Below are 25,637 nucleotides of genomic sequence, written 5' to 3'. Positions count from 1 at the left end.
AGGACGCTGCGTAGGCCCAAGTCCCGGATCGGGTTCTCATGCCAAGGTGACTTCTTGCTCGGATCGTGCAAGTGATGGTCATGCTCAGTTTTGGGCGACGATCGCGTGTCGGCCAAGGCTTTTGTGGTCATGGTATCAAACGAGACCGACGTCCTGCTCCTTGGGCTAGGATCGGCTGAGTCTCGATGTCGAAGGAGTCCTTGCTTGCGTAGGTGAGCGGGCCCTGTGGCACAGCCTACGTCGGAGGAGCGTCGGCGCCCAGCTGCTCGCGCACGCCGGCCAGCTCGCGTTCGTGGCGGTTGACACCGTCGTCCCAAAGCGGGCTGAAGCAGCCATTACCCAAGTCGTCGCGTTGCAGATCGCATCCCAGATCCGGGTCAGCCTACCACCAACAGCAATCGTACCCGCCACCGACGGCCATTGCACTCACCACTTGTTTGACTTTTCCTTTGATCCCCTTTGGCCCGACATCTGTTTGGGCAGCAAAGTCCATGCCATTGCCGAAAAGTCAAGGCCAGATGCTCAGTCAGCCGTCGCCCCTGGAGACCAACGTCGCGCTGGCATCCCGCGACCTAGCCGACCTACCTGGTTGAAATGCTTGTAGCCAACCTCGACGGGAATGTGCTGCTTGCACACGTAGCTGTTGGGGCTCAAAGGGATGACACGCGCATCAGGATGCTGGCGGCGCGACGGTAGAATCGGACCTCCGTCGCCCTCGACGTACCACATAAAGTGCCTGCACTGTGTGCAATAGATCTTGTTGCAGCCCTCGAACTTCATCAAGGCCACGCCGCAACTGGGCGTCGGGCATTTCCGGATCCTGCAACGCGGCGCAAGACGAGCGCTCGGTCAGCTCAACGAGACTGCGCACATCGACAGGCAACGCTGCGGCCTTTCGGAACTCACACTGCCTCGCTCAAGGCGCTCTCCGCGTGGTGCCTCGTCTTCTGTGCTTTGGCCTCTGCGAATGCGCAAAATGTTCGGGAGGGCAAGGCGTCAGTGCCCTAGTCCGTTCGATCGGCAGCTGATGCTCAACAGCCCGGTCGCCCAGGATATGGACCTTCGCACGACATCGGGATGTGATCTTCCGTCTTGCAGAGGCGGCAGCTGTCGGTATGGGCCCAGGACCGCGGGAGGTGATTTCAGTGAGCCGCTCATGGACGTCGCAATCACGGATCGTGAGCGGTCGGAGCCTGCTCACCTCGTCCGTTCGCAGTCTTCGTTGAGGCATCGGAACACCTTGTCGTCCGTGTTGTCCATGACGCATGCATACGGGCAGTAGGGGCACTCTTCCAGCCCTGCGATCCCGGCTCGCTGCAGCGACACCTCTTGCCGTAGCCGCTCTAGCAGCTGGTACGTCTTTGCCGGCAGGAAACGTTGGATCTCGCTCTCGGCGAAGCCGGCCTCGCATCCGCCTCCATCGATGCATGGCAGGTCGATGATGCGCATACCGATGCGCTCCTCGGCGTAATGCTGCGCGCACGATTTGCAGAAGAGATGGCCGTCCCGGCACTGGACGAAGTGCTCAAATGGGATGTCGTCGTCAAAGCAGCACCCGCACTCGATGCCCGCCGACGGCAGCGGCATCTCGCTCGCCAAGACGGCTTCTCCTGCAGCAGAGTGTGGTCCATCACGGCGTCAGGCCAGGTGCAACAGTCTCGACGGAGACTCAGCCTGTTCCGGCTGGTACAGAGACTTACCCTCCTCGCTGTAGACCCAGAGCACCTCCTCCTTCAATGCCGCAGGTGCTTTGATGAATGCGCGCATGCTGTCGAGCTGCTCGAGCACCAGCGCCGTGGCCCGTCTCTGCAGGAGGATCGAGTCGGCACTTTCCTTCCTCTTGAGCTTTTTAGCCGGCCGGGGAGGGTCAGCAGAATGCACCTCGGCCTGTGCCTCGAGCGACATGATGAGCAGCTGCTTGCGCGCCGGCGCAAAGTAGCCGCGAGATTCTTCGATCAAGCGCCTGCAATCGACCGGCGGATACTGGGGGAACTCGGCACGCAGCAATCGCGCCGCCTCATCGCGATAAATGCGGCCGGTCTTGGGTCGTCCCTCGGTCCTGTAGTGATTGGCCTTTGGCGGCGGCGGTGGCGCATGTGCGGAGTTCGGGGCGGTGCTGGCGGAGGTCCCAACAGTCGGCGTCTCGCTCGAAGCCTTGCGCTTGCCCTTGGCCTCGATGCGAGGATAGTCGGCACCCTGTTCGAGAATCTCGGCGCAGATCCTCTCGACAAGGTCGTCGAGGGGGCACTCGTGTTCGAGGAAGAGTTGGCGAAGCTTTGTGAGGGCGTGGGCGTGGTCCATGTCTGGGAAGATTTCGATGACGGCGGGAACGAGCTCTACGAGGGGATCTCGAGCCTGCTTGCCTGTCTTTGAGCTGCTGATTCCGAGGATGGCGCGGGCCTCGGCGCAGCCCGCCTCTCGTCGAAGGTCGCCACCGATCTGGCTGCTCGTCGCTCGCGCCTGGGGCGGCGGTCCGTCGAGCATGGCGAAGCCATTCCTTTCGACGTCCCGCTCAACGCGCTTCGGCTGCATCGCCGCCATGGTTCGCGCCGCTCCGTGCTTTTGAGGCGGCTGTAGTTCTTGCGAGCGGACAGGGGAGAGGCGATCGGCACAATGAGCGAGTGGCCGCCTGCCGCGCTGGCCGTCGCAGTGGCCCGGGTCACTGAGCCGATGGCCACCGGTTCCAGGTCAGCCTGGGCGGAGATGTACGGTTGGCTGCGTTGCCCTTCTGATAGACAGGAGGGGAGGGGCTGCTGGTCAAGTATGCCGCTTGGCCGGCGAGTCGAAGAGTGCGGCAAAGGCTGAAGGTGATGCCTGCCGAGATGGAACAGACGGTCGTGGAATTTGTGGAAGTGCTGCTGCTGGTGACGATGGTGGCGGTGGTGGCGCTGGTGGCGCTGGTGGTTGGCGACCAACAAGTCGGGCGCGTGCCCGTGTGATGAATGCGCTGTCGTGAGGATAGACAGAAGGAGCAAGAGTGGGGAGGATGGAGGTGGTGAGGATGAGCGAAACGGCTGGTCAGAGGTCAGGCGTTGGGGCCAAAGTGAGCTCTAAATTGGGCCCCCTGCCTCTGCTTTGCGCCCCGCGACTTCCCTGCCTTGCTTGCAACCACGTACTCGGCTTCCCAGCTCTACTTTGACTCGCACACCTACTCTGAAGCTGGCCCGCTTCTTCTTCTAGGGAGCTTCCAAAGCGACAGCGGCTGGTCAGAGGTACATGCATGATCTTGCCATCCTACCGCGAGCGGAAGACACATACACGGCAGGCGAGCGGAAAGGAGGGGAAGCTGGGCCAGCCACCTGCTTGTTGCAGGCCAAGCAAGACCCTGCCTCTGGAAAGCCCAACCAGCATGCAGGGCGCTCGGACCCTATTTGGGCGGACCAGGCCGACACCCGACTCCCGAAGCGGCCGTGTTTCGGGCTCGGGCTGGCCGATGCGCGAGGCGGGGCGGGCGAGCGAGCGAGCTCCTTCCGGCTCGACGTACCTCGCAATACGCGGACGGGGCATTCCAGCAGCCGTTAGAAGCCGGAAGCCTTGGATATGGTGCTCACTTGTCGTGGGCCAGGAGCAGAGCGGAGCAGAGCAGAGCAGGATGCACAGCGACCCGCACATGCTGCCTTTCGAGACATCAGCCAAGCGTGATCCTGTGACCTCTTTGAGCCTCGAGTCCGCTTGCGTGTACAGTCTTACCGCAGAGTGTCCCGCCCGCCTGCCCCCGGGGGATGACCACCTCCCGCACCACCAGACACGCTCTCGAATCTCTCGGGGGCTACACTAGCCTTGTGCGCCGTATAAAACCACCACCGACGTCGTCTCGGACAGCGCGTCCTGGCTCCTCCACCACTCCATACCATTCGCTCGCCATCGCCGCACACGGTCTCCTTTGCCGCTTGCTAGCCCGTCCATCTCTCTGTGAATCACCGCAAGGACTCGCGCCGCTTCCATCCACCGCTTCCACCAATCCGCAATGGCCAAAGACGCGCACGGCGATGAGGATCCGGCCGCCAGCATGCTCAAGATCCTCCTGGATCAGGCCGAGGACCTCGACCTCACTGACCCGACGATTCCCAAGGAAGAGCAGAAGAACCCTGGCGACCTCATGGTCCCGGGTCTCGAGTGAGCCGCGCATCTGGGCAACCCGCTAGCCTGCGAGGCTGCAACGGCATCCTGGGACATGGCGCTGACTTTCTGCATCTCATCACTACCCTGCGCTTCCCGACGCCAGGATGTCGAAGCTGCTCGCCGTGGTATGTGCATGCTCCGCGCGCTGAAAAAGTCGATGCCGGTGTGCCTGACCCAGACGACTGGTCGGCCCTGTCGAACGACATGACTCGGCGTTTGCGGTCGTTGCGACCGCTGCAGATCGAGTTCGGCCTTCTCCACTCGGCTGACGAAGAGGGCATCCTGGAAGGGCTCGACATGATCTCGAGAGAGCAGGTCATGAAGCAGGTCGTGAGTTGGCGTCGTCGTCTCGGTCATCGTCGGTGCCGCGGCCGCCTTCCGAGCAGCGTCCCCGAGGACCGCCCTGCGCTGGACAGCATGGCCTGACACATGCGCCCTACCGCTCTGCCTCGGACGCTACCACTTACTGGCTGCTGCGCCTGTCACGCAGAACGGGACGTTCCAACTCAACATCAAGCCCAGCCCTGGATCCGGCTGCAAGGACGAGGTCTACCACTTCTACGTCGATCTGCGCAAGACGGGCGAGATCAGGCCGGGCCCCGCTCCCAAGAGGCCCAAGCCCGACGTCGTCATGACGGTGAGCGACAAGGACATGGTGGCGCTCAGCATGGGCAAGCTCAACCCGCAGATGGCCTTCCTCAAGGGCAAGATCAAAGTCAAGGGAAACATCATGCTCGGCTTGCGGCTGCAGACCGTCCTCCTCACCGAGATGAACAAACTCCAGCGCACCGCCAAGCTGTAGAGGAGCGCGTCGATTCAGGTGGAGCTCGAGAGGTAGAGGCGAGGAGATGGATACAAGTGGCGGAAGGAGGGGAGTGTGTGGTGTCAGAGAGACGAGGCGAGAGAGGCCCGCTGAGCGCAAGCGCAGAGAGAGGGAGGGGCATGGAAGCGCGACGGGGCTGCGGCCGCCACCATTCGCGCCGGCGATCGCTGCAGAATGCTGTGTCTGTTCCGTTCCTGCCTGGGCAGGAGTGCCATGGCCCTTCTCGAGAAGAAGCGTATATGCCTTTGCAGTAGCCTCTGCTGTGGCTGTGTTGGGAAGGTGCCACGCCACTACGTCTAGCGTGTCCGGGCGCCTGCTACGTACGTATCTCGTCTCATCGCGACCGACGCACCATTTTGAATGGCGACAGCGGGCCAATTGTCGTCGGCTTCGGAGCACTCGACTCCCCACTCCTCAGCCAAACACGCGCATTCGCAAGTCGACGTCCGCGCTCACGGTCGGCCCCTGATGAAGCCATACCAGGCGCCCGCTCCTTCGTACCGCGCGTGAGCTCACGCTCTCTGTTGTGGCAGCGTGGCCGTGAACGCGAGGTGGCTGGTCAGCCGTTTCGCGAACTTCTGCCCGTGGAATCGGTCACCCAGCCAACGAGGCGCACACATCAGCGCCTCCTCGGGGCGATGTCCTGTCGTGAACTCGAGAGATTAGAGAAGCCAGATGAAAGGGCGTTCGACGAGGCCGGCCAAGGCAAGCCGGGGCATTTGGCCCACAACAGGAGCCGCGAGCCCGCTCTGACTCCTGTTCGACCGGCCTCGAGCTCAACGTCGGAGACGGAGCACTCTTGCACGTGCCCGGAGGCTCTGCCAATGCCAAGCTAAGATTGACTAGAGGACGCCCAGAGGGATGACGCGCAGGCCGCGATGGTGGAAGCGGTGTAGTGAGGGTAGTCAAGCTGATGGCCGCACCGAATCAAACAGCCCGCAGAGTTGATATCGGACGTCGCGATGGATCTCGCAGCGACTAGCTGTGGCGACCGTGCGTGGGACGATATCGACAGCTGGCAGGCCTGTGGTCAGGCCTTTCAGCAAACGTCGCGGCGGTGCTCGCATAGTCGGGTTCCATGTAGGCGACCCAGGAGCAGAGACCTCCCCAACCTAACCGGGCAAAGGCTAGGGCGCGTGACCACGCCTTGGCTAGGCCTCGAGGCGGCCACCCAGCAGCTTGGCAGCCAGGCGGGTCAGGCCTTGCCCGGACAACCCGCCCCCTCGACCACAAGCAAGCGACCGCAAGCAAGCATCTGGCAGGAATAAAATCTTGAATTTCGCCGCTGCTTTGTTTTTTTTTTGTTGGGTCGTGGACAGCTGCTAAAGTGGAGGAAGGAGGCCGCGTGTGCATGGGCCAGCCCGCCCGACTGCTCCTGCTTGCTCCCGGCCTAGCCTGTTGACTCGTCGGCCTGCTGCCAGATGATGGAAGGGTCGATCCGGTATGAAGCTGCCAAGCTCGCCTGTCGAAGATGCTGCGCGCCGCCACCGCTTCGCGTGGAGGGGACAGAAGGGGGGGGGATCCCGAAGCAGCAGGCGGCCTGAGGCCTGCGAGCAGCCTTGCCGGCCAGAGTGCGGTGCGTTACAGGCTGTACATGCTGCCCTTCGCGGACCGAACTGGACGTTGTGTGCAGCCTCGGTCCCGCCCGTTGTCGTCCTCCTCGATCTCGCCCTGGGTGCGCCATGGTCCAGCCATCACTACTCGAGTTTCGGTGGCGGCAAGATGGCCTCGGGATCAGCTCTCTGCTGAGAGGTGCTGTCGCTGGTGTGAGCAGGAGGGCGAGTCACAAGCAACGCAAGCAAGCCGCAGGCCAGGGAGAGAGAGGTAAGAGAGAGCTGAGGGCGGCGGGCCCAGGCCAGGTCAGGAGGGCAGCGACGGGGCCACGGGGTGGGGCCCGATCGCGTTCTCTGCGTTGAACGCCAGGCTGGGTGACCAACCAGCCAACCAGCGGCCTGCCTGCCCACTTGCCCGCCTTGCCAGGCCTGGCTGCCTAGCCTGGCTTTGCGCCATGGCCTATGCGTGGGGCTGCGTCAGGTGTCCGCGGTCGACGTGAACCCGCCGTTGGTGCGTCCGAGCTGGGGTGCCCAGCTGGCCTCTCGAGAGGCAGGGCTGCGCAGCCCTCGCCGCCCGCCTGCTTGCTTTGGTTTTTCGTTTTCGCCTCGAGGGCTAGGCCCTGGCAGCCTGACTGGCCGGGCCAACGCCCAGGAGGCAGGCAAACGGCCAGCTCGCGGCTGCGTGCCTCTGCCTCTCTTTTCCCTCTGACCGCTCGGGAGCCAGGCGAGGCCGCTGTGCCCCCGTACGCCAGCCTGGCCTGGCCTGGCTTGACTTTGCCCGGCCGCCCGTCCGCCCAACTCCACGACGCACCTCGCATCGCATCGCAGCCCGGCCGCCCGTCCGGCTGCCTGGCCACCAGCCATCCGCCAGCCAGGCCCGCGCCCCGCTCCGCCGTGGCCCCCCCCGCTTTGGCCTCGTCACAACCTCCATCACCCTGACCACCACCACCATCACCACCATCACCGTCGTCATCACCACTGCCACTGTCATCGCCACTGGCCCGTCTACAAACAGCTCCGCCACATCCGCCTTCGTCGTCGATCGCGCTACACAGTCATTGCCAGCGTCGTCTGTGGGAAAGCACAGACCTCTTCACCGCCAGTAACTGCTCCCCACAAACGCGCGGACTGCCCCTTGCGCGTCGCCCTACACGTCGGCCTGCTAAGCATCGCCCGGTCCGCTCGGAAACACCATCTCCTCGGCTGACGACAGCATCGCTTTCGGCACCTCCCGCCTCGACCTCGTGCGACCAAGTCACCCGGGTCACCTCCCAGCGCGAGCTCTTTCTCGTCCTCGCAACCGCACTCTAGTGTGATCCACCCGATCCTTGCCCGACATTCCGTCGACAAAATCAGACGCGTCTGCACGGACTAATCGCCTCGACCTTCCAACGGAACGCACTCCTGCCGCCGATCGTGCCTTGTGACACCACCTCCCTATACTTTGCAAGATGTCCAGTGCGCCTCTCAACGGCGTCAAGCTCAACCGTGAGTCGACCCGACGCGACCATCTTCATCTACTCGAATGGCCTGTCTCCCCGCTCGGAGCCGCCTGTGTGCAGCGCAACCACGTAGCCCCTGTTTCGACTCTCTGGCTGCCGATCCGGGCGTGGCTCGATCGCTGACCCTCGCCTTGCCCCCTTGCCTCTCGCCTCTCCCTCTCGCCCGTAGCGCTCGATGACCCCAACAAGGTCATCAAGGTGGTCGCCTCCGACGGCCGCACCGGAGAGCAGAAGGAAATCGCCTACACCAACTGCAAGGTCGTCGGCAACGGCAGCTTCGGCGTCGTCTTCCAGGCCAGGCTTGTCACCGGCGGAAACGGAAACCTAGTTGAAGGTGCGGGGGCCTCTCAAGATCAGGGCGCCGCCGCCGGCACCAGCAAGGAACAGCAGGAGGACGTCGCCATCAAGAAGGTGCTGCAGGACAAGCGGTTCAAGGTGAGTGTTGGGGACCGCCTCGGAATGCCGGCGTAGCTCCTCGTCCGGACGCCGGCGGGACGACGACAGATGCTCCCCTGCGCTGCAGCCTGCTCCGCGTTGGCCAGATGTCTGGCCACCTTGGCTTTTGATCTATCGTGTCCCGCTTCAGCCCGGAAGCGTTTGGCGGCCCGATCCTGACCAGTTCGAACTTGTCCGTATAAACCGTATGCTAACGCTGTGTTTCGCGCTCGCTTCGCTTTGGATGACGCTGCCCTTTCATTTCCCCACAGAACCGCGAGCTGCAAATCATGCGCATCGTTAGGCACCCCAACGTCTGCGATCTCAGAGCTTTCTTCTACTCAAATGGCGACAAGGTAAGTTGGATGCTAAGTGGTGCGCCCCCTCCCAAGGCCCATAGACTGGTGTGGATGACAACGTTCGGCTTTCGAGAGGGCGAGCTGACGCCGAAACGTCCGCTCTGCCTGCGTCCGTTGGTATCTTGACGGACCGCTCATTCCGCTCTTGCAGAAGGACGAGGTCTTCCTCAACTTGGTCCTCGAGTACGTGCCCGAGACCGTCTACCGCGCCTCGAGACACTACGCCAAGCTCAAGCAGACGATGCCGATGCTGCTGATCAAGCTGTACATGTACCAGCTCCTGCGCAGCTTGGCCTACATCCACTCCATCGGGATCTGCCACCGCGACATCAAGCCCCAGAACCTGCTGCTCAACCCCACCACTGGCATCCTCAAGCTGTGCGACTTTGGCTCGGCAAAGATCCTCGTCGCTGGCGAGCCAAACGTCAGCTACATCTGCTCGAGGTACTACCGGGCGCCCGAGCTCATCTTTGGTGCGACAAACTACACGACCAACATCGACATCTGGTCGACTGGGTGCGTCATGGCCGAGCTCATGCAGGGTCAGCCGCTCTTCCCCGGAGAGAGCGGCATCGACCAGCTCGTCGAGATCATCAAGGTGCTCGGCACGCCCTCGCGCGAGCAGATCAAGACCATGAACCCCAACTACATGGAGCACAAGTTCCCGCAGATCCGGCCGCATCCGTTCAGCAAGGTCTTCCGACCGCGCACGCCTCCGGACGCCATCGACCTCATTTCGAGGCTGCTCGAATACACGCCGAGCGCGCGGCTCACGGCCGTCGAGGCATTGTGCCACCCCTTCTTCGACGAGCTGCGGACCGGCGAGATCCGCATGCCCAACGGGCGCGAGGTGCCCGCGCTCTTCAACTGGACCAAGGAGGAGCTCTCGGTGCGACCGGACCTTATCCCTCGTCTCGTACCGCAGCACGCCGAGGCCGAGCTGCTCTCGCGAGGCATCGACGTCCACAACTTCCAGCCGCTATCGCCGGAATCGCTGCGAGTCTCGCTGGACTAGGCGGCCACGGGCGCGCGGCACACGTAGAGCCAGTCGGATGCGGGAACGATGGTCGTTGGAGGCGCGGCGGCATCTCGACGCTTGCTCTGAACGATGTGGAACGGAGACATGTCACACACGAGGACCTGCCTGCTATCATTCTTTGGAAGGCGAAGACTGGCCGCTTTGCACGACTCCCTGGCGCCGCTCCGGGCCCCGTGTCGCGGTCGCAATTCGGAACCTCGAGCGATGCAGCGCAGGCCTGAGCTCTCGCTTCTGGACCTGCGCCCACGGCGGCAGCGATACGCATCGCATCCGGTCGCCGCCGCTGTCGGCCGCCCCCTCCTTCACTTCGACACTCGGCAGCCAGGCCGCCTGGACTGGCGCACCATGTCCGCATCGGAAGGGCGCCAGATGCTAGCGCTTGGTAGCGCCCTCTGGCGTGTTCTTTCGCGCCCGCTCAGCCGTGCAGCCCGCTGTCGCCACTGTAGCCTCGACACCGCCTCCTCCGCCACGGTGGTTTTTTCTTTCGATGTCGTCCTGGGGGACCCTCTCACCTCCTCGCACTGCCTGCAGTCCCTTGTCATCCCCTCTCTCTCCGCATCAGCCCTCTAAAGTCCACCATCCTTACTCGCTCGCGCCGATCCATACTCTGGCTCCTCGGCGTCCCCCCTCTTCTTAGCTATCGTCAGCCCGCGTCCCGGTTCTCCCTTTCCTTTTCCTTCCCCACGCATACAACTCTTTCCCCGCCCTTCGTACGAAGCTCACGAACAAGTTGCTGCGCCCTCAAGCCAAGTAGTAAATGTTGTATCAACCTTGAAAAGTGCTGCTCATGATGGTCTCCCTATCCACCCCGAGCCGGACGCGTTCCACGCTGCCCTCTTCCCTTCCTTCGAACCTAGTCGTCTATTTACGTAGCCGCCTACGCCATTCGCCTCGATCCCTGACGTCCTCGGAGATTTCCCAGAGGAGCTCCCGTCTGGAGAGGCAGCTTCACAGGGCTCCGTGAGGTAGGCGGGATAGCTCTCCGCGTCCCGGTGCCTGTCTCGTCCCTTGATGGATCCTTTTCGCCGGGGGCAGGTGGTAACTAGTCTCCATGCTACGTTTGGACTGCTCAGTTGCTTAAGTAGCGCTGGCGAGTCCCCTGTTCCTCTTCGACGACAGAGACTCCCAAAGCCGTAGGGAGCGGCTTGCCGATCTGTAGGTCGTGGCACGTTAGGAGGGTCGCATCCCGCCTCATGGAACGTCGATGCCGGAACCTTTATTCCGGGGCAGCGGTGTCGGGTGCGGCAGCCGGTGCACGCCCTTTCGTGTTCACCGACAGGTCTGCCTTCCAGGCGTCATCAGCAGACCGTTCGCGTTGGCATCCTCAGGGCCATGTTTCCACGCACGAGAATGGGTGACCGTCCACTCAGGTACAAGAAGGGGGCACCTGTCCGTGGCCGCTCCGCGATCCCTCCCCGATCGAACCCTCATCCCGTCTCCGCCCCCCTCTTCCCCGTACCTGGCACACCATATCTCTGCAAGCCCATCGCAACAAAGCTACGATGTCGCCAGAAGCTGCTGCTGCTGCTTCTGCCAACGTCACGGGCTTGTTGATGTACGGCACCGCTAAGCAACACGATCGGTCCCGCTTCCCGTGGCACGAGTCCATCGAGAAGCTGTGGACAACCAAGTGGGAACCACTGGTGAGCCACCTTGATACACTTTGACGGGCTCTGCGCTGTGCAACGTCCTGACCGCGGGCCCATGGCATGCTTCGTGCGCCGACCAAATGCCAGGTCAGGATTGGAGCCTACCCGTTCGACCGGTGGAGCCAGCATTCAGACTTTGAGGCGATTATGACCAGCCTTGCAACCAAGCATGCTGGCGTTTCGGCCAACGATTTCGACGAGGACGAGTGGGCGTCGCACTTTCTCGAGCCCGGCGCGGCCATCCTCCGCCAGGCGCAGGAGTACGATGCGCAGGGCGAGAGGGAGAAGGCCATCGAAACCTATCTTCGCAGCGCTGCCGTGTTCAGAATCGGGACGTATCCCTGGTTTGGTCACACGAGTCGGTCGCAGGCCAAGGCCAAGACCTGGCAGCTTGACAAGCTGGCATACGAATCAGCCATGAGGTGAGCGCCGGTCGCCACAACATGGTCGAGCAGAGCGGTCGCTGACATACGCAGCACGCGCACGTCGCTGGGCAGGCTGGACGAGTACCGCTTCGAGACGGTCGACATCCCCTTCAACAACGCTCCGCCGTGCAGCTCGGCGCTGGTGATCCCAGCCTATGTCACAGCGCCGAAGCCGCCGGCAAAGTCCACCAGAGTGATCCTGATCATCGGAGGGCTGGACCTGTACAAGACCGGACCGCTGCAGATGATCTCGGAGGTCTGCGACATGGGCTACACCGTCGTGCACGTCGACATGCCTGGCACAGGCGACTGTCCCATCACCGGCAAGGGCACCGAGGACGATCGCGCGCTCTGGAAGTCGATCCTAGACTGGATCGATGAGCAGAAGGGGCCGCGAGGCTGGAGCGAGGAGGGAATCTACGCGTGGGGCCTCTCGAGTGGCGCCTACCACTCTGTCAAGCTTTCACGCTACGAGAGGCAGAGGGTCAAGGAGGTCCTGGTCCATGGCACCGCCAGCCACTATACATTCAACGCAGAGTGAGTCCTTGAGAGTCGCCGCTCGCGTCGATGGCGCACGTTTTCGCTGATCCAGGCATCCGCTGTCCTCTCCAAACCAGTTGGCTCGAGTCGGCCGACCATCTCTACTACTCGGTGGCGTAAGTGAAGCTTCCACACTGCCGCCGGTACCTGAGGGAAACCACACTGACCGCGACGGCATCGAATCGTCCGTCGCGCTTTGCAGCTACTGGTCGTCGATTGCCAAGGCATTTGGATACCACGACAAGCACGAGTTTGCTCGAGAGTGCCAGAGGTACTCTCTACTCAACCAGGGCCTTCTGGATCGCCCAGGCACACGTCTGACAGTCATCAACGGTATCGAGGACAGCGTGGTGCCCATCGGTGAGGAGCCTACCCCACCATGTCGGCAAGTCCTCTGGCTGAAAATGGCTGGCTGATCATCGACGCTTCTCTGCCTTTTCCTTTCTGCAGACGACTCGATCCTGCTCTCGTCGCGCGGTACTGGCGCGACGCTGCTCCTCTTTGCCGGGGAAGACCACATGGGGCTCCCATCGGCCGAGCCGTTCCTAAAAACGTTTTGGCGGAGCCGCTTGACGTGATCCAACGGCAGCGGACTAGGGACAGAGATGACTGCCACGGCGGCCGGAATGCGCTCTTCTGGGTTACAGAAATGCAATGATAGACGTACCTTACCGTCCGAGGATGTGCGCAGATCCTGGGCTCTGCTGAGTGGCGGTGCGGTGGTGTTGTGTGTCGATAGAGCGGCAGAGAGCTCAGTCGGCTGGAGGAGGAAGCGACCAACGTCCCAACTCTTTCGCACGAGACGTTCGCCAGGGGGCGCGCTCTCACTCCACTTCGGGTGTCGGGCCGCGCCTGGAAATTTTGCCTCCGGGGCCGTTGACCCCTCAGCAGCTCGCCACCCACCCCACACGCGCCAACCACCAGAACCGCCTCGCACCGCTTCGCCATCGACCTCGGCCCGCTGCTTTGAACCACCATCAATCGGCGCAGCGCTACGAACGTCTCCGACAACTTCGATCAGCTCCACCGCGCGTACAACCGCACCACGGCGCCATGACCAAGATCAAGAAGATCAAGAAGTTCGGCGAGACGAAGCGTCTCCTCTCGCCCAACGATGCCCGACTGTAAGTCTACAGTGGCCCGTCGTGCCCCTATCGATGCGATCTTGGCCGACTTACACACCCATACCTTGCGTTGCACGCTCTCCGCCCATTCTGTCCGTATCACATTCAACAGCAAGCAGAACCAGGTCAAAGTTGCCGCCAAGAAGACGAAAAGCGCCGATGACAAGCCTCAGGTGCGCCACATTGACACGCCGGCGTCGTCGATGTTCTTCGAGCACAACACGCAGCTCGGCCCTCCCTACCGCGTCCTGGTCGACACCAACTTTATCAACTTCAGCCTGCAAAACAAGATCGAGCTCGTCCAAGGCATGATGGATTGCCTTTTTGCCAAGAGTAAGTCCCGACCCTCCCCGCTCCTCCTTACACATCGTCATGCCTGCAGCGTCTGACCGTTGCGTCCCCCTTCGTGCCGCTCCTCTGCTGTCCCCTCCTCTCCGTTCCGACAGGCATCCCGTGCATCTCGACCTGCGTCCTCTCCGAGATCGAGAAGCTGGGACCCAAGTACCGCATGGCGTTGCGCGTGGCGCGGGATCCGCGCTTCGAGCGCCTCGAGTGCTCGCACAAGGGAACTTACGCCGACGACTGCATCATCGAACGCATACAAGCGCACAAGTGCTACATCGTCGCCACCTGCGACCGCGAGCTGCGACGCAGGGTCAGAAAGGTGCCCGGCATCCCGCTCATGTACATCGCCAAGCACCAGTACCGCATCGAGAGGCTGCCCGACCAGGGCATGGCCAACTAGCCAGCACGCACGACAGACAAGCTGCACCCCGGGAGCAGCCGGCGCAAGATGACGACGGCGACGGCGACGACGACGACGTGGGCAAGGAGGAGGTGGTCACGACTTTTTGTACTTTACTGTGTTTCCCGTTTCGCATCGACCCAGAGCCTCAGAACCAAGCATACGTCCGCAACTCTGCGCGCGGGACGGCTGTCTAGCGTTCGGAGGCCACCACGAGGCAAGGAGCGGTCGGCAGTGAGAGGGGTGCGTGGACATTCTACATTACGGATGCAAACGAGGATACAGCGTGCTCGAGGACGGTGTCGGGGCACGGGGCAAGGGAGAGTGGGGTGTTGAGGCGGCATCCGAGCGGGCGAGGGTCCCGACTGAACGCGACGGCCGGTTGCGGCGATAGCCACGGCCTAGAGATTGTTTTGACGCCATAGCATCGCTGTCGCTATCAACTGACTGCTCCTCACATGGGCACCGTCACATGGGCACCGTCGGCGGCGTGGGCGGGGGAGCGTTGGGGTCCATCTCTCCGCCGCTCTCAATCGAGATGCCGAAACCAAACTTGCTGGCGCCCTGGAGGTGGTCGATCTCACCGCTGAACGTGAGGCCAAAGGCGGGCGACAGCCGCGTCTCGTAGACCGACGAGATCTTGCCCATCGAGTCGACGGCGGCGCGGAGAGTGGCCATCCGGAAGGCGTACCTGGCGCCCAACGTGGCCTGCGCCTCGCGCTTGGCGCCCATCGCCACGACCTGGAGGTCGGCGGCGACATCGACCTGCTCGCTGAGTTTCTGGTAGTAGGTGCACTGGGCCACGCCCTGCGGCTGGACCTGGGCGGTGGCGATCCAGTCCTTCTTGTCGCCCGTCAGCTTGGCCAGGTAGCCGGTCGAGGCCTCCTCCATGTCGGCCGAGGGTCGCTGGTAGACGGTCTCGACACCGAGGGCAAAGTTGCGCGTGAGCGATTGGAGGTAGTTGACAATGTAGATGCCCGTAAAGTCGGCCGGCGAAGGGTTGAGCGCCTTGATGTTGGCGCTGTGGTCGGCTCCCTGGTAGTCGTGCTCCATCTGGACAAAGCTCTGGCCCGCAGTTGCGCTGAGCTGCGCCTGCACCTTGGTCGTGTGTCCGGGTACCCAGCCGCGGTTGGCGCGCATCGTGACATTGAGGCCGTCATCAAGACCCGCCTGGAAGAACGACTGTTGGGGGGGACGGCAAGGAGGGCAAAAGAGGAAGGTTGATTCGGCGGATACAGGGCGAGAGGCGGCGTCAGCGGGCTGCGTGAGCGGAGAGCGGAGAGCGACTGCAGCCCTTCTGGGCACGCACCTTGGAGTCGCCGTAGACTGCGCCAAAGTTGTAGGAGCCGGGGGCACCCGGCTGGCCCAGGGAGAAGGCATGTGTGACCTGGAAGATGGGGTTCATGCTGAGAGCCTTTGTGAGGTCGGCTCTCGCGCCCTCGAACATGAAGTTGGTGGGGTGGACGCCTGGAGCAGAGGGTTGAATGGGACAGTGGGGCGCGGAGCTGGGTCAGTTGCGATGCTCGTCGGGCAAGTCGATGCGGCACCCGGGTGCGTTCGGGGCCGATGCTCACCCTTGACCTCGCGCTGGAGGTGCTCGACGGTGCCCGGGTTGGAGAGCTCGAGCCTCTGTCGTACATCCTGGATGGACTGGATGGCGCTAGAGATGGGGGAGACGATGGGGTCGAGGAAGCCAAACAGGGACGACGAGGGCTTGGCCGAGCGGGGTGGTGTGATGCCGCTGGGGAAGGCGTTGAGCTTTTCGTCGACGAAGGGGCCGGGGTTGGTGGAGCCGATGTGCTCTGCGCCCGAAGGTGGCGGGGGCGGGACACCGGCTGCGGCGTAGGGGTAGGTCTGGGGCGGCGCCGTAGATGCCATGGTGTGGTGCAGGTGCGAGTGGCGACGCTGGCGTCAGGGGAGGTGTTGCTGTGCGCGGCGGTAGTGGTGATGGACCCAAGCGTGGTTCGGCTGGGTAGGTGCGACGTAGATCGACCGGAAGAAAGGAGAAGAGCGAGCTGGCGAGCGAGGTGGCAGGTGTCCGCACGGGGAGGGACGGTAGGATGCGGAGTGATGCGACGAGGTGGTCGGTGGGCCAGGCGTGGAGGAGCGTGGCGTGTCGGTGGAAGATGGAGGGCAACGACGTGGTGGTGGCCAGACTGACGAGGCGAGGACAGGGTTGGCTGGCTTGGCTGGCTTGGCTTTGCCGGCCCCGGCTTGCGTCGTCTGGCTTGGCCTGGCGGGTGTGCGGCGGTGGAGCTCGAGTTGTGGGTCAGCCGCCAGGCTTTCCCCGATCGTTGCAAAGTCGGGACTGGCAGGCCAAGGCCAGGCAGGCAAGATCCGGGCAGGCGGGCTTTCTTCCCGCCCAGCCTGGCCGGCCGGCCCCCTTGCAAAACTTTTTTTTCTTCCTTTGCCAGCCATCTGCGGTGCGCCTCTCCCGTACGTCAGCCGGCATTCGGGCGGGGCCAGCCAGCCAGCAACAGCACCCACGCGTCCTGGACACGATACCACGTACTTCGCGCACCTCTCGTAGCAGAGTGCATCCTGGCTCAATTCATCACGACGCGGCAGCGAGGCAATGCTTGCTAGCACAGCCGGTGTCGCTGCGGCAGCTTTGGTGTTGGCTGAGCCCTGCGACCCAAAGCCCCGCTCGAGATGCAACGGGGCCTTCGACGGCTAGGGCAGCAAGTGCGCAGTCGGTCGGAACGGTAGAAGTACAGATCGGGATCGAGGAACCATGACATGAGCCTGTGTCGGAGCGCACCATATGCTGCGTCACGGCGAACTTAGAACGCCGATACGAAGACGTGATGGAAACAAGCATTGCTGCTTTGCTCCGCCATCCAGCTGGCATGGCGCAAGCTTCAGAATCGGCCGCAGCCGCGGCCCCAGCCCCCTCCAACGCCTCGCGACGGCTGGTCGCCGCGGCCATGGGCACCATAGGGCGAGCCACCGACCGCAGGCTGACCCGTCCACCCAGCGGGAGGAGGACCATGCGCGCCCCGGCTATCGGGGCCACCGTAGGGTGGGCCGTGCGTGCCAGACCCCGGCGGCGGGTATGCGGGCGCCGACGGACCGTGATAGCCCATCGCAGCCGGAGGTGGCGGAGGCGCCTGGCCGGCGAAGCCAGGATTCCACCGCGCAGAAGTGGCAGGCCCCTCTTGGCCGGCGCCCCCGCCGTAGGGGCCGTACTGGCTTGCCTGCGGGGCGCCAGACCAGCCTCGGTGTGGCGGTCCTTCAGCACTTGGAGGCGCCGTCGGATTGGCCGCCCAGCCCGTGTGAGGATCGTAACCGCCTCCGGCGGGGCCAGAAGCAACCTGAGACGGACTGTTGCCGCCGCGGCTGTCCCCGACCTTCTCTAGGAATGGTGGCGGCCGAGGGGCGGGGCCCGGCGGCGGCGGGAGGGGTGACCAGGGCGTGGCATCGGGGTTCGACGCGTGCTGGGCCGGCATCGGCGACCACATGTTGGTCGAGCTGGCGGCCGCTGGCTGATGCGGGGGCGTGGGTCCCTGTTCCAGCAAGCTCGACGTGGATTTGCTGATCGATCGTAGCAGATCTTGGAGGGCCGTGGTAGTGATCCCAGCCTCGGGCGGCGCCGGCTGCGCCAGGCTCGGCGGAAGGGAAGCCGCTGCCAGAGCTGCCGGCGCCACCGGCGTAGCGCTGCTGGATGCGGAGCGCCCCGCCTGCGCATCGATGCTGGCCTCGCGCTCGGGTTGAGTCACCGACCTGCGCTTGCCCCTCGCCAGCCTTTGCGCCTCGTGCTCGATCGCGCCCGCGTACACGACGATGGGGATGAGGAAGAGATCGCGATCCCGGCGCTGCGCCCAGTCCGGACCCAGGGCGTCGGACTCGACGAGGTCCAGCCAGAGAGGCACCGGATCTTCTCGCTGGAGTGGCACGAGGTAGACGTCCTTTAGGATCCCGCTATCGCGGGCCCGCGTCGACTTGTGCAGCACGCCCCAGCGGTCCAGCGACTTGAAGTGCTCCACAACCTTTGCAAATGCGGCCGTGTTGGCTGCCTCGCTGTGGACGGCTTCGGCGCCGGCGGGCGCCACGGCGATCGGATCAAAGTTGGCCTCCAGAGTGAAGACGATGATCCTGGTCTTGGCCGAGGTCCGCACCTGCATCAGATAGTCGGCCGCCATCTTGGAGGGCAAGCGACCCTCGATTACGCTTTGACTCGTCGGGAAAAAGTAGGGCCACACCCAGGGCTGCCCCACGACGTCCTGTCCAGCAACCTGGCGGGCGAGGCCGCAAAAGTAGCCCACATCGGGCAACACCATCGAACCCGCCCAGATCACGGGGCGGTAGCGGTGCATCCATGCGCTCGGCGGATCGGCCTCGGGGGTCTTGGCCGCTCGAATCGGTCGTGATTCCTGCTCCGCGACTTCAGGCCGAGAGGCATCCTCATCGCCGCCAAGGAAGGTGTCGATGAAGTCGTCGGCGTCTCCTGCAGCGCCGCCTGGATCGCCCGCGAACGGCGATCCGTCGCCCTGGGACAGATTCACCTCGGGAGGGAAGTCGGGCTGGAAGACGTCGATGGCGCCGTCGTCGGCTCCATCGAGGCCGTACCGTCCTGCTGCATCGTCGGCGCTACCGTGGGCGATGCCCGCCGACGGCACCCTTTCGGACCCGCTCCAGACGCTCGAGAAGTCGAACTTGGTCGTCGGAGACTGCAGTACGGTGGCGCTTAGGGCCCGAGTTCGGGACGCTGGGCTGGAGCCTACATCCTGCTCGAGGCCAGCAACGTTGGCGACGACACCTCTGGCAGACGGCGGCGATGCCGAGGACCGGTGATCTGCGGACGCGGATGCAGAAGGTTGAGGAGCTTCGACCTGGGGCGTGCTTGCTGAGCGTGGCTTTGGCGCCTGGGATGTGGACGCTTCGGTGCTTGATGAGATGGCCGCCCCGGCTTGGCCACCCACGTTGGCGTTCTCGGTCCGGGCCTGCGCGAATTTGCCGCCTTGATCCTGGCTCGAAAAAGTGTCGCTCTCGATCTCAATCTCGCCCTTGTGCGTAATCTTGCGGTGAGGGCCTTCCTCTGTCTTGAGCAAGGTGATGCGGTGGAGCGCCTCCTGCTTTGCCTTTTCAGTGGCCTGCCGGATGCTCTCGTTGGCGAGTTCGTCTTTGGACATGTGGGCGAGGTCCTTGGCAAGCAGCTGTCCGCTGGCGATGCGCAGGTGCAGGCCCTGGTTCTGCCTGTCCTTGAGGCTGAAGAGAAAGGTGCGGAACTTCTCGCGGTACTTCTGGCCCACGGCCTTTGTGGAGCCAGACTGCTCGGCAGTGAGCTCGAACATCTCCTGCTCGAACGCCTCGGCGTACTCGCGCGCCCGCTCGCCCGGCGATTTGGACTGCTCGACGACGTCCAGGCTGATGGTGCCGCCTGCATTTTGGATCGGGGCGAGCGACGTGTCTGTGAAGATTGTCTCGAGCACGCTCGTGATGACGCGGCGGGCCGGAGCGCGGGCAGCTTCGACCTCGTCGAGGCCCGAGGCACGCGGAGCGGCGCCGCCAGAGGCGTTCCTCCTGCTGGTGCCCGAAGGCGCCTTGGCGCCCTTGGACGCCGAGACGGATGGTCGACGCGTGGGGCTGCCGAGGCTGGTGCCGTTGGAGGACTTCTGTCGCGCCGAGGGAGCAGCTGCCTCCGAGTCCTTCCTCTTCACGGCATTGCCCACCGAAAGGCCAGGCCGAGGTCTCGGTTCAGAGGGAGAGGCGGCCGTGACAGACGGGCGACGTCCAGCCTTGGCTTTGTCGACGTGATTAGCTGCAGTCGCGTCACTATCGGTGCGCCTTCGCTTCGGGGTCCTCGACGACTGTGGCAGGCTTCGCTTCGCGCACGAGGTCGCTTTGCCACTGCCTCCATCTTCGTCCTCCTCGTCCTCCTCATCCTCGGCGTCCTCCTGCCCGCTCTCAACGTGCTCTGAGCCGCTGTCACCGCTCGACTCGGCGGCGGTCGTCTCAGCAGAGGATGCCCGACTCTGCTGACCGTCGCTGCGCTCATCGTCGGCCGTGGCCTTCGCCTTGGTTGCGCCGTCCGTGTTGCCTGTGAACGGAAAGAAAAGGGGAAGTCCAGTGATCAGCATCTTGGTCGCAGGTGCGGGTTGGATGCTGCAGGTGCCATTCGGACAAGTTGCGGCTCGAGGCGCCTCTTTTCCCCGCCTCCATCTGCGCCGCGCCGAACGCCACTCCTCTCCGCTTCCGCTTCCGACGCGGGCGACCGGCTGGCTGCCTCGTGGCTGCCCCGTCCGCTCGGCGTGCTCGGCACACGTCCATCGGCTGGCTCGCCAACCCAATCGATGCACGTCTCGAGGCTTTCGGCCGGGCCCCGTCGCTGCGACAACACCGCACTTCCGCAGAGGATGGCACCAGGCGTGGTTGGGGTCCGGCCGCCAGAAGGCCTCGAGTCGGACTGCACGATTTGAGGCGGGGCTCGCAGCCGCCAAGCTTGCGACCAGCGCCGGCACCGCTGCGCGCCAAAGGGAGCAAGCGGCGGCTCCGATGTGCGATGCGAACAACGTCACGCGCGGCCGGTCGCAGTCTGGCGACGACACCGGGGGCGCGGCGCTACAAGACATCATACGCGTGGGGCTACGGGGGAAACGCTTCATCACGGAGGCTTTTTCGTCTTTTGTTTGGATTCGCGGACATGGCAAGCAGGTACGAAGAGCGGCGCTCGCCAGCACGAGCAGCAGGTCCACCGCAGAGGAGGAAGACGCAGCACGCGACGAGGCGGTGCGGATCTTGAGCGGGGCGTCGAACTTACCTTGATCGTCTTTGGAGCCGCGGCCGCTCTCTAGGCACGACGGGCAGAGATACTCGGACAGGTTGCGAGCCGCCCTCTTTGTCAGCTTGACGCAGCTGAAATGAAACCTGGACGGGCGGGACCGTGCCGGAACGGGACGGCAAGGGATGAGGGTATCTCGGCGGCGTGTCAGAGGAAGGCGCAATGGAATCGCATGGGGCGGACCCACACGCCTTCGGCCGTGAGGCGACTCACCAGTCGTGGCAGCCTTCGCAGGAGATCATCGGGGTCCCGTCGTCCTTGCCTTTGCAGATGCAGTAGACGGCGTCGTCGGCGTCGTCATCTTGGTCATCCTGGTCCTCGTCGCCGCCCGCGGGCACAGATGCGGCACCATCCTGCGCTTGCTTTGTGGGTTTGGGCGCGCTCTTACCTTGTCCGTCGTTGGCGTCTTTCGATGGCTCTTGAGGCTCCGGATGCTTGATCCTCGAGCTGCGACGAGTGGGCCTGGCTGCGGGGTCGTCGCTGGATGCGACGGTGCTCGCTTGCGGCGCGTCTTGGCCCAAAGCTCGGCGGGTGGGCTTCTTGACGCGGCTTCCCCTCCGGGGACCGTCGGCCGAGGGCAAAGGCTCCGTATGGTTGTCGAGGCCAGCTTCGGGCGAGGCTGACGCTGCAGGGGCCGCGGAAGCGGATGCGGCTGTTGCGGTGGTCATGGCTTGTGTTGCAGCGTGCTCCGCGTGTGGGGGATGTTTGCTGTCTTGGGAGGTGTTGAAGTGCTCGCCTTGGCGAGAAGCGCTCTGAGGGCGCGCACACTCTGGTGCTGTGGCGGAAGGGGAGAGAGCAGGTGGTGGTGGTGGTGGTGGTGGTGGAGATGGAGATGGTGGAGGCGGATGCAGCTGCTGAGGCTTTGCCGCCTGCCCCCCCCCACTCTGGAATTTTCGTCAGGCAGTCAGGGTCGCGCGCGCGTCGCAAGGGCGGGGTAGCTAGGGCCAGGCCAGCCTTGGCTGGCCTAGGTGAAGCCAGCTCGACCGGCCGAGAGAGACATAGAGGGCTGCCAGCCTGGCCTGGCCGGGCTGGCTGAAGACGGGTCGGACGTGACAGGCCTGCCTGCCTCTGGCCACTCGAAGTTCTGCCGGAGCGTCTGGCCTGGCCTGCTTGCTGCTGGCCAGCTGGGGCCTGACTGACCCCTACCTGGCCCGTCTGGCCCATTTCACGGGCCAACTGACGGGTCGTCATCGGGCCGATCCTCGAGTCGACTTGGACTACTGCTCTCGTCGCCCGCCTGCTTGCTTGATACGGCGCCAGCTTTCGGCCAGGCCAGACCAGCCAACGAAACGAAACGTCGTCGTCGTGTGTGTGTGTGTGTGTGTGTGTGTGTGTGTGGCTTTCAGCTGGCTTTCGTCTTTGCATCGTGGCCGGTGACCAGAGGAAGCCGGGTTTCGCTTTGCTGTGCTCCCGGCGATCGTCATTGCAGCGCCTCGCCAGCGTCCGAGGGACAGCCAGCCCGCAGCGCGGATGCAGCCAGAGAGCGCCCCGCCGGAACCTGCCAGCCAGGGACGGGGATGTGCCCAAGAGGCTACTGTAGGTGGCGGCGAAATTCGGCATGACCCGGCCCTGGCCCAGCCTGCCTGCACCACCAACTACCTCGCTCTCGATGCCCGCAGAAAGCTGGGCTGGGCGCGTGGGGGCAGGTGGCCACGCCAAAGCAGGGCCCAACCAACGCCCAGCCCAACACCCAAAAAAAATCCACCAAAAAAAGGGTTGGCAGGCGGGCAGGCGGGCTTGGGGCAGCAGCAGGCAGACAGCGCGGCCTGACTCTCACTCCACCCGTCCCGAGCGTGGCCGGGCTGGATTCTTGAAGTTGTGCCTACACGATTGGCCAGACAAGCAAGCCACTCAACCACCTCCTCGCCCCCCCGGACCCCATCGCCATATAACCATCCTCTTGTCTCCCCGGCGTCTGCTCCGTACCCCTTTGCCTCCTAACCCTCCCCCCCCTTTTGATGCCTATCGACATCCGCACCGCCGCCACGCTTGCTGCCTCCGCCTACCGTTGCCCCCTTGGCTCTTCGTCTTCTTCTCCTTCTCCCGCCGCCGCACGGTCCATCTTTGCAACCCTCCCCTCTGCTGCTGCTGCTGCTGCCGCCGCCTTGCTGCGTCCGACCCGAAGCGCTTCGATCCATCTCAAACCCCGTTGCGACTTCCTTTGCAGTCTCGCAATCACTCGTACCAGCAGCTTCGTGCCGCGCCCCCCACCCTGCTCGTCGGTTCGTTGGACCAAGCGCACCCCGCTCCGACCAACTGCTATCTCAGCCGCTAGATCCGCTCCCTGGTCCATCGCCGCTCGCTACTTGGCCTCAGCTGCTACCGTTGGCCCGTCAAGCTCCACGCCGGCATCCGACCCGCAAACCAAGAACAGCGCCATCTCCAGCTTCTTTCTCGACGCGCTCAGCAACATGTCGAGCTCTTCAGCGCCAGCGTCGTCGCCGTCGGCAGCCAAAAAGCTCAAGGTCGCCATCATCGGATCCGGAAACTGGGGAAGCGCAATCGCAAGGATCGCCGGAATCAACACAGAGAGGCATTCGGACGTCTTTGAAAAGGACGTCCTGATGTACGTCTACGAGGAGGAGGTGAGTGCTAGCAGCAGCGACGATCCGCGCACCGATGCAGGCTCAAGGGTACGGCAGAAAACGGGGCTGAGCAGGTCCTCACACTACCGTCCGTATTGACGCATCGACCGCAGATCAAGGGCAAGAAGCTGACGCAGATCATCAACGAGGAGCACGAGAACCCAAAGTACCTGCCTGGCGTCAAGCTGCCCGCCCACGTCCGAGCCGTGCCATCGGCGACCGAGGCGGCGCAAGGAGCGCATCTGCTCGTCTTTGTCCTGCCGCACCAGGTGAGCCCAAGCCGCCCTGAGCCTCCTGCACGGCACGAAGGGGGGAAAGGCGATCGCTAACCTTGTTGGCTGGAACTGGCGCCGCTGCCTTTCTGTGCCCTCTGCCAGTTCATCGGCTCGGTATGCAAAGAACTCAAGGGCAAGGTTGATCCGTCGGCGCGCGCCATCTCGATGATCAAGGGCGTCGATGTGCGGGACGGCGACATCCGCATCTTTGCGGACGTCATCGAAGAGGCGCTCGGCGTCGACTGCTCGGCGCTTAGCGGAGCAAACATCGCCAACGAAGGTGAGCGGCCGGCGTTCAGAGTAGGCGGGCCGCGATGGGATCTGACCTGACACCGTTCACCTCGGAAACCCGTCTCACTTTGCCCTGCTGCGCCCGACTTGGAACCACAGTGGCCCAGGACAAGTTTTCCGAGACGACGATCGGACACCGAGAGGGCGAGCGTGGCCGCGAGTCCGCCGAGCTCTTCTTCCGCCTTTTCGACACGAAAACCTTCAAGGTCGGCATGATCGAGGATGTGGCGGGCGTCAGCCTGTGCGGAGCTCTCAAGAACGTCGTCGCCATTGCTGCCGGCTTCACCGATGGCCTGGGGTGGGGAGACAACGCGAAAGGTGAGAGTCACCGGCAGCCAGCGGGCCAAACTGCGCCGGCGTTGCCCGTAGCCGTTCCGTCGAGACCTCAGCAGTCGCTGACGTCGTGCGTGATTAACCTCTTCTCCTCCCGGTACCGCCCTTAGCTGCGGTCATGCGGATCGGCTTGATGGAGATGAAGCGGTTCAGCGAAGAGTTCTTCAAAGGAGTCAAGCCCGAGACGTTTACCGAGACGAGCGCCGGCATCGCGGATCTCATCACGACCTGTTCGTACCGGCGCGCTGAAACCGACTCGCCCCGTACTGCGAGTCAAGCCCAGCCTCTGACTTTCCCCATTCTGCCTTTTTCTCTTCACCTTCGACTCTCCCGCCAGGCATGGGAGGACGCAACCGAAAGTGCGCCGAGGCCTTTGTCAAGACGGGTAAGCCATTTGACCAGCTGGAAAAGGAGCTGCTCAATGGCCAAAAGCTCCAGGGCACCGAGACGGCCAGGGAGGTGCACGAGTTCCTCAAGGCGAGGGGCAAGGTGGACGAGTACCCGCTCTTCCGTGCCGTCTATTCGATCGCCTACGAGGGTTTCGACGTTCAGGACCTCACGAGCAAGCTCTAGGCAGGTCGTCGCGCGACTAGACGGGCGGCGGGCGCCTTGGCCTTTCCCGTTTCAGCAGCGAGTCGGTGGGGTGCAGACGTAAAAGGGATGGGGTTTCGAGGATGGAATACCGCGCTCGATGGCGCGCGCACACACACACACACACACACACGCTCACACACACAGATGGCAGATGGCAGACGGGTACGCCCTCGATCCCGACTCAGGCGAGGTCCATGGGGGCCATGCGGCGGTCTTGTTCCTCTCTACTCAGCTCTCGATGCTTACTCGATCCGATTCGATGTGACGCGATGCGATGCGATGCGATACGAACTCGATCCGATCCAGACCGACGCTCGATTCTGTGGACAGTGTGCCCTGTGGCCGCGCGCGTCGGAGGACGAGGTCAAGCGACGATGAGATTGCAGCGCTACCGACCTCAACTCGAACCTGCTTCTCAGCGCTGGTCGACGCACGCAGACGGCTAGCAACAGCAAATTTCCC

The 25,637-nt window shown here is 63.7% G+C and overlaps 8 protein-coding genes across 8 annotated transcripts; 5 read left to right on the top strand and 3 right to left on the bottom strand.

Moving 5' to 3' along the window:
- Positions 1 to 235: 235 nt before the first annotated feature.
- Positions 236 to 2,541, bottom strand: PFL1_06117 (uncharacterized protein; the record flags this gene model as incomplete). The annotated part of the gene is made up of 8 exons (XM_007883655.1): positions 236 to 323; positions 431 to 471; positions 586 to 640; positions 725 to 820; positions 907 to 961; positions 1,061 to 1,107; positions 1,202 to 1,610; positions 1,701 to 2,541. 8 exons carry the CDS (start codon positions 2,539 to 2,541, stop codon positions 236 to 238), a joined length of 1,632 nt encoding a protein of 543 aa, XP_007881846.1.
- Positions 2,542 to 3,967: 1,426 nt separating this feature from the next.
- PFL1_06116 (uncharacterized protein) lies at positions 3,968 to 4,924 on the top strand (the record flags this gene model as incomplete). Its single annotated transcript, XM_007883654.1, has 4 exons — positions 3,968 to 4,116; positions 4,226 to 4,247; positions 4,363 to 4,452; positions 4,613 to 4,924. The coding sequence occupies 4 exons, from the start codon at positions 3,968 to 3,970 to the stop codon at positions 4,922 to 4,924; spliced, it is 573 nt and encodes a 190-aa protein (XP_007881845.1).
- Positions 4,925 to 7,949: 3,025 nt separating this feature from the next.
- Positions 7,950 to 9,809, top strand: PFL1_06115 (uncharacterized protein; the record flags this gene model as incomplete). The annotated part of the gene is made up of 4 exons (XM_007883653.1): positions 7,950 to 7,986; positions 8,170 to 8,435; positions 8,708 to 8,791; positions 8,946 to 9,809. 4 exons carry the CDS (start codon positions 7,950 to 7,952, stop codon positions 9,807 to 9,809), a joined length of 1,251 nt encoding a protein of 416 aa, XP_007881844.1.
- Positions 9,810 to 11,335: 1,526 nt separating this feature from the next.
- Positions 11,336 to 13,025, top strand: PFL1_06114 (uncharacterized protein; the record flags this gene model as incomplete). The annotated part of the gene is made up of 6 exons (XM_007883652.1): positions 11,336 to 11,476; positions 11,570 to 11,904; positions 11,980 to 12,444; positions 12,525 to 12,563; positions 12,650 to 12,807; positions 12,898 to 13,025. The coding sequence occupies 6 exons, from the start codon at positions 11,336 to 11,338 to the stop codon at positions 13,023 to 13,025; spliced, it is 1,266 nt and encodes a 421-aa protein (XP_007881843.1).
- A 475-nt stretch (positions 13,026 to 13,500) lies between these two features.
- Positions 13,501 to 14,316, top strand: PFL1_06113 (uncharacterized protein; the record flags this gene model as incomplete). The annotated part of the gene is made up of 3 exons (XM_007883651.1): positions 13,501 to 13,571; positions 13,684 to 13,904; positions 14,018 to 14,316. The coding sequence occupies 3 exons, from the start codon at positions 13,501 to 13,503 to the stop codon at positions 14,314 to 14,316; spliced, it is 591 nt and encodes a 196-aa protein (XP_007881842.1).
- A 468-nt stretch (positions 14,317 to 14,784) lies between these two features.
- PFL1_06112 (uncharacterized protein) lies at positions 14,785 to 16,194 on the bottom strand (the record flags this gene model as incomplete). Its single annotated transcript, XM_007883650.1, has 3 exons — positions 14,785 to 15,498; positions 15,626 to 15,783; positions 15,891 to 16,194. 3 exons carry the CDS (start codon positions 16,192 to 16,194, stop codon positions 14,785 to 14,787), a joined length of 1,176 nt encoding a protein of 391 aa, XP_007881841.1.
- Positions 16,195 to 17,177: 983 nt separating this feature from the next.
- Positions 17,178 to 21,765, bottom strand: PFL1_06111 (uncharacterized protein; the record flags this gene model as incomplete). The annotated part of the gene is made up of 3 exons (XM_007883649.1): positions 17,178 to 20,356; positions 21,077 to 21,183; positions 21,311 to 21,765. 3 exons carry the CDS (start codon positions 21,763 to 21,765, stop codon positions 17,178 to 17,180), a joined length of 3,741 nt encoding a protein of 1,246 aa, XP_007881840.1.
- Positions 21,766 to 23,055: 1,290 nt separating this feature from the next.
- PFL1_06110 (uncharacterized protein) lies at positions 23,056 to 25,154 on the top strand (the record flags this gene model as incomplete). The annotated part of the gene is made up of 6 exons (XM_007883648.1): positions 23,056 to 23,682; positions 23,796 to 23,951; positions 24,060 to 24,237; positions 24,348 to 24,566; positions 24,692 to 24,811; positions 24,919 to 25,154. 6 exons carry the CDS (start codon positions 23,056 to 23,058, stop codon positions 25,152 to 25,154), a joined length of 1,536 nt encoding a protein of 511 aa, XP_007881839.1.
- Between the last annotated feature and the right edge of the window lie 483 nt (positions 25,155 to 25,637).

The sequence above is a fragment of the Pseudozyma flocculosa genome (assembly GCF_000417875.1).
Source record: "Pseudozyma flocculosa PF-1 unplaced genomic scaffold scaffold00023, whole genome shotgun sequence".
Taxonomy (NCBI): domain Eukaryota; kingdom Fungi; phylum Basidiomycota; class Ustilaginomycetes; order Ustilaginales; family Ustilaginaceae; genus Pseudozyma; species Pseudozyma flocculosa.
Note: the sequence above shows the minus strand (reverse complement) of the source record. Positions and strands in the feature narration are given on the sequence as shown.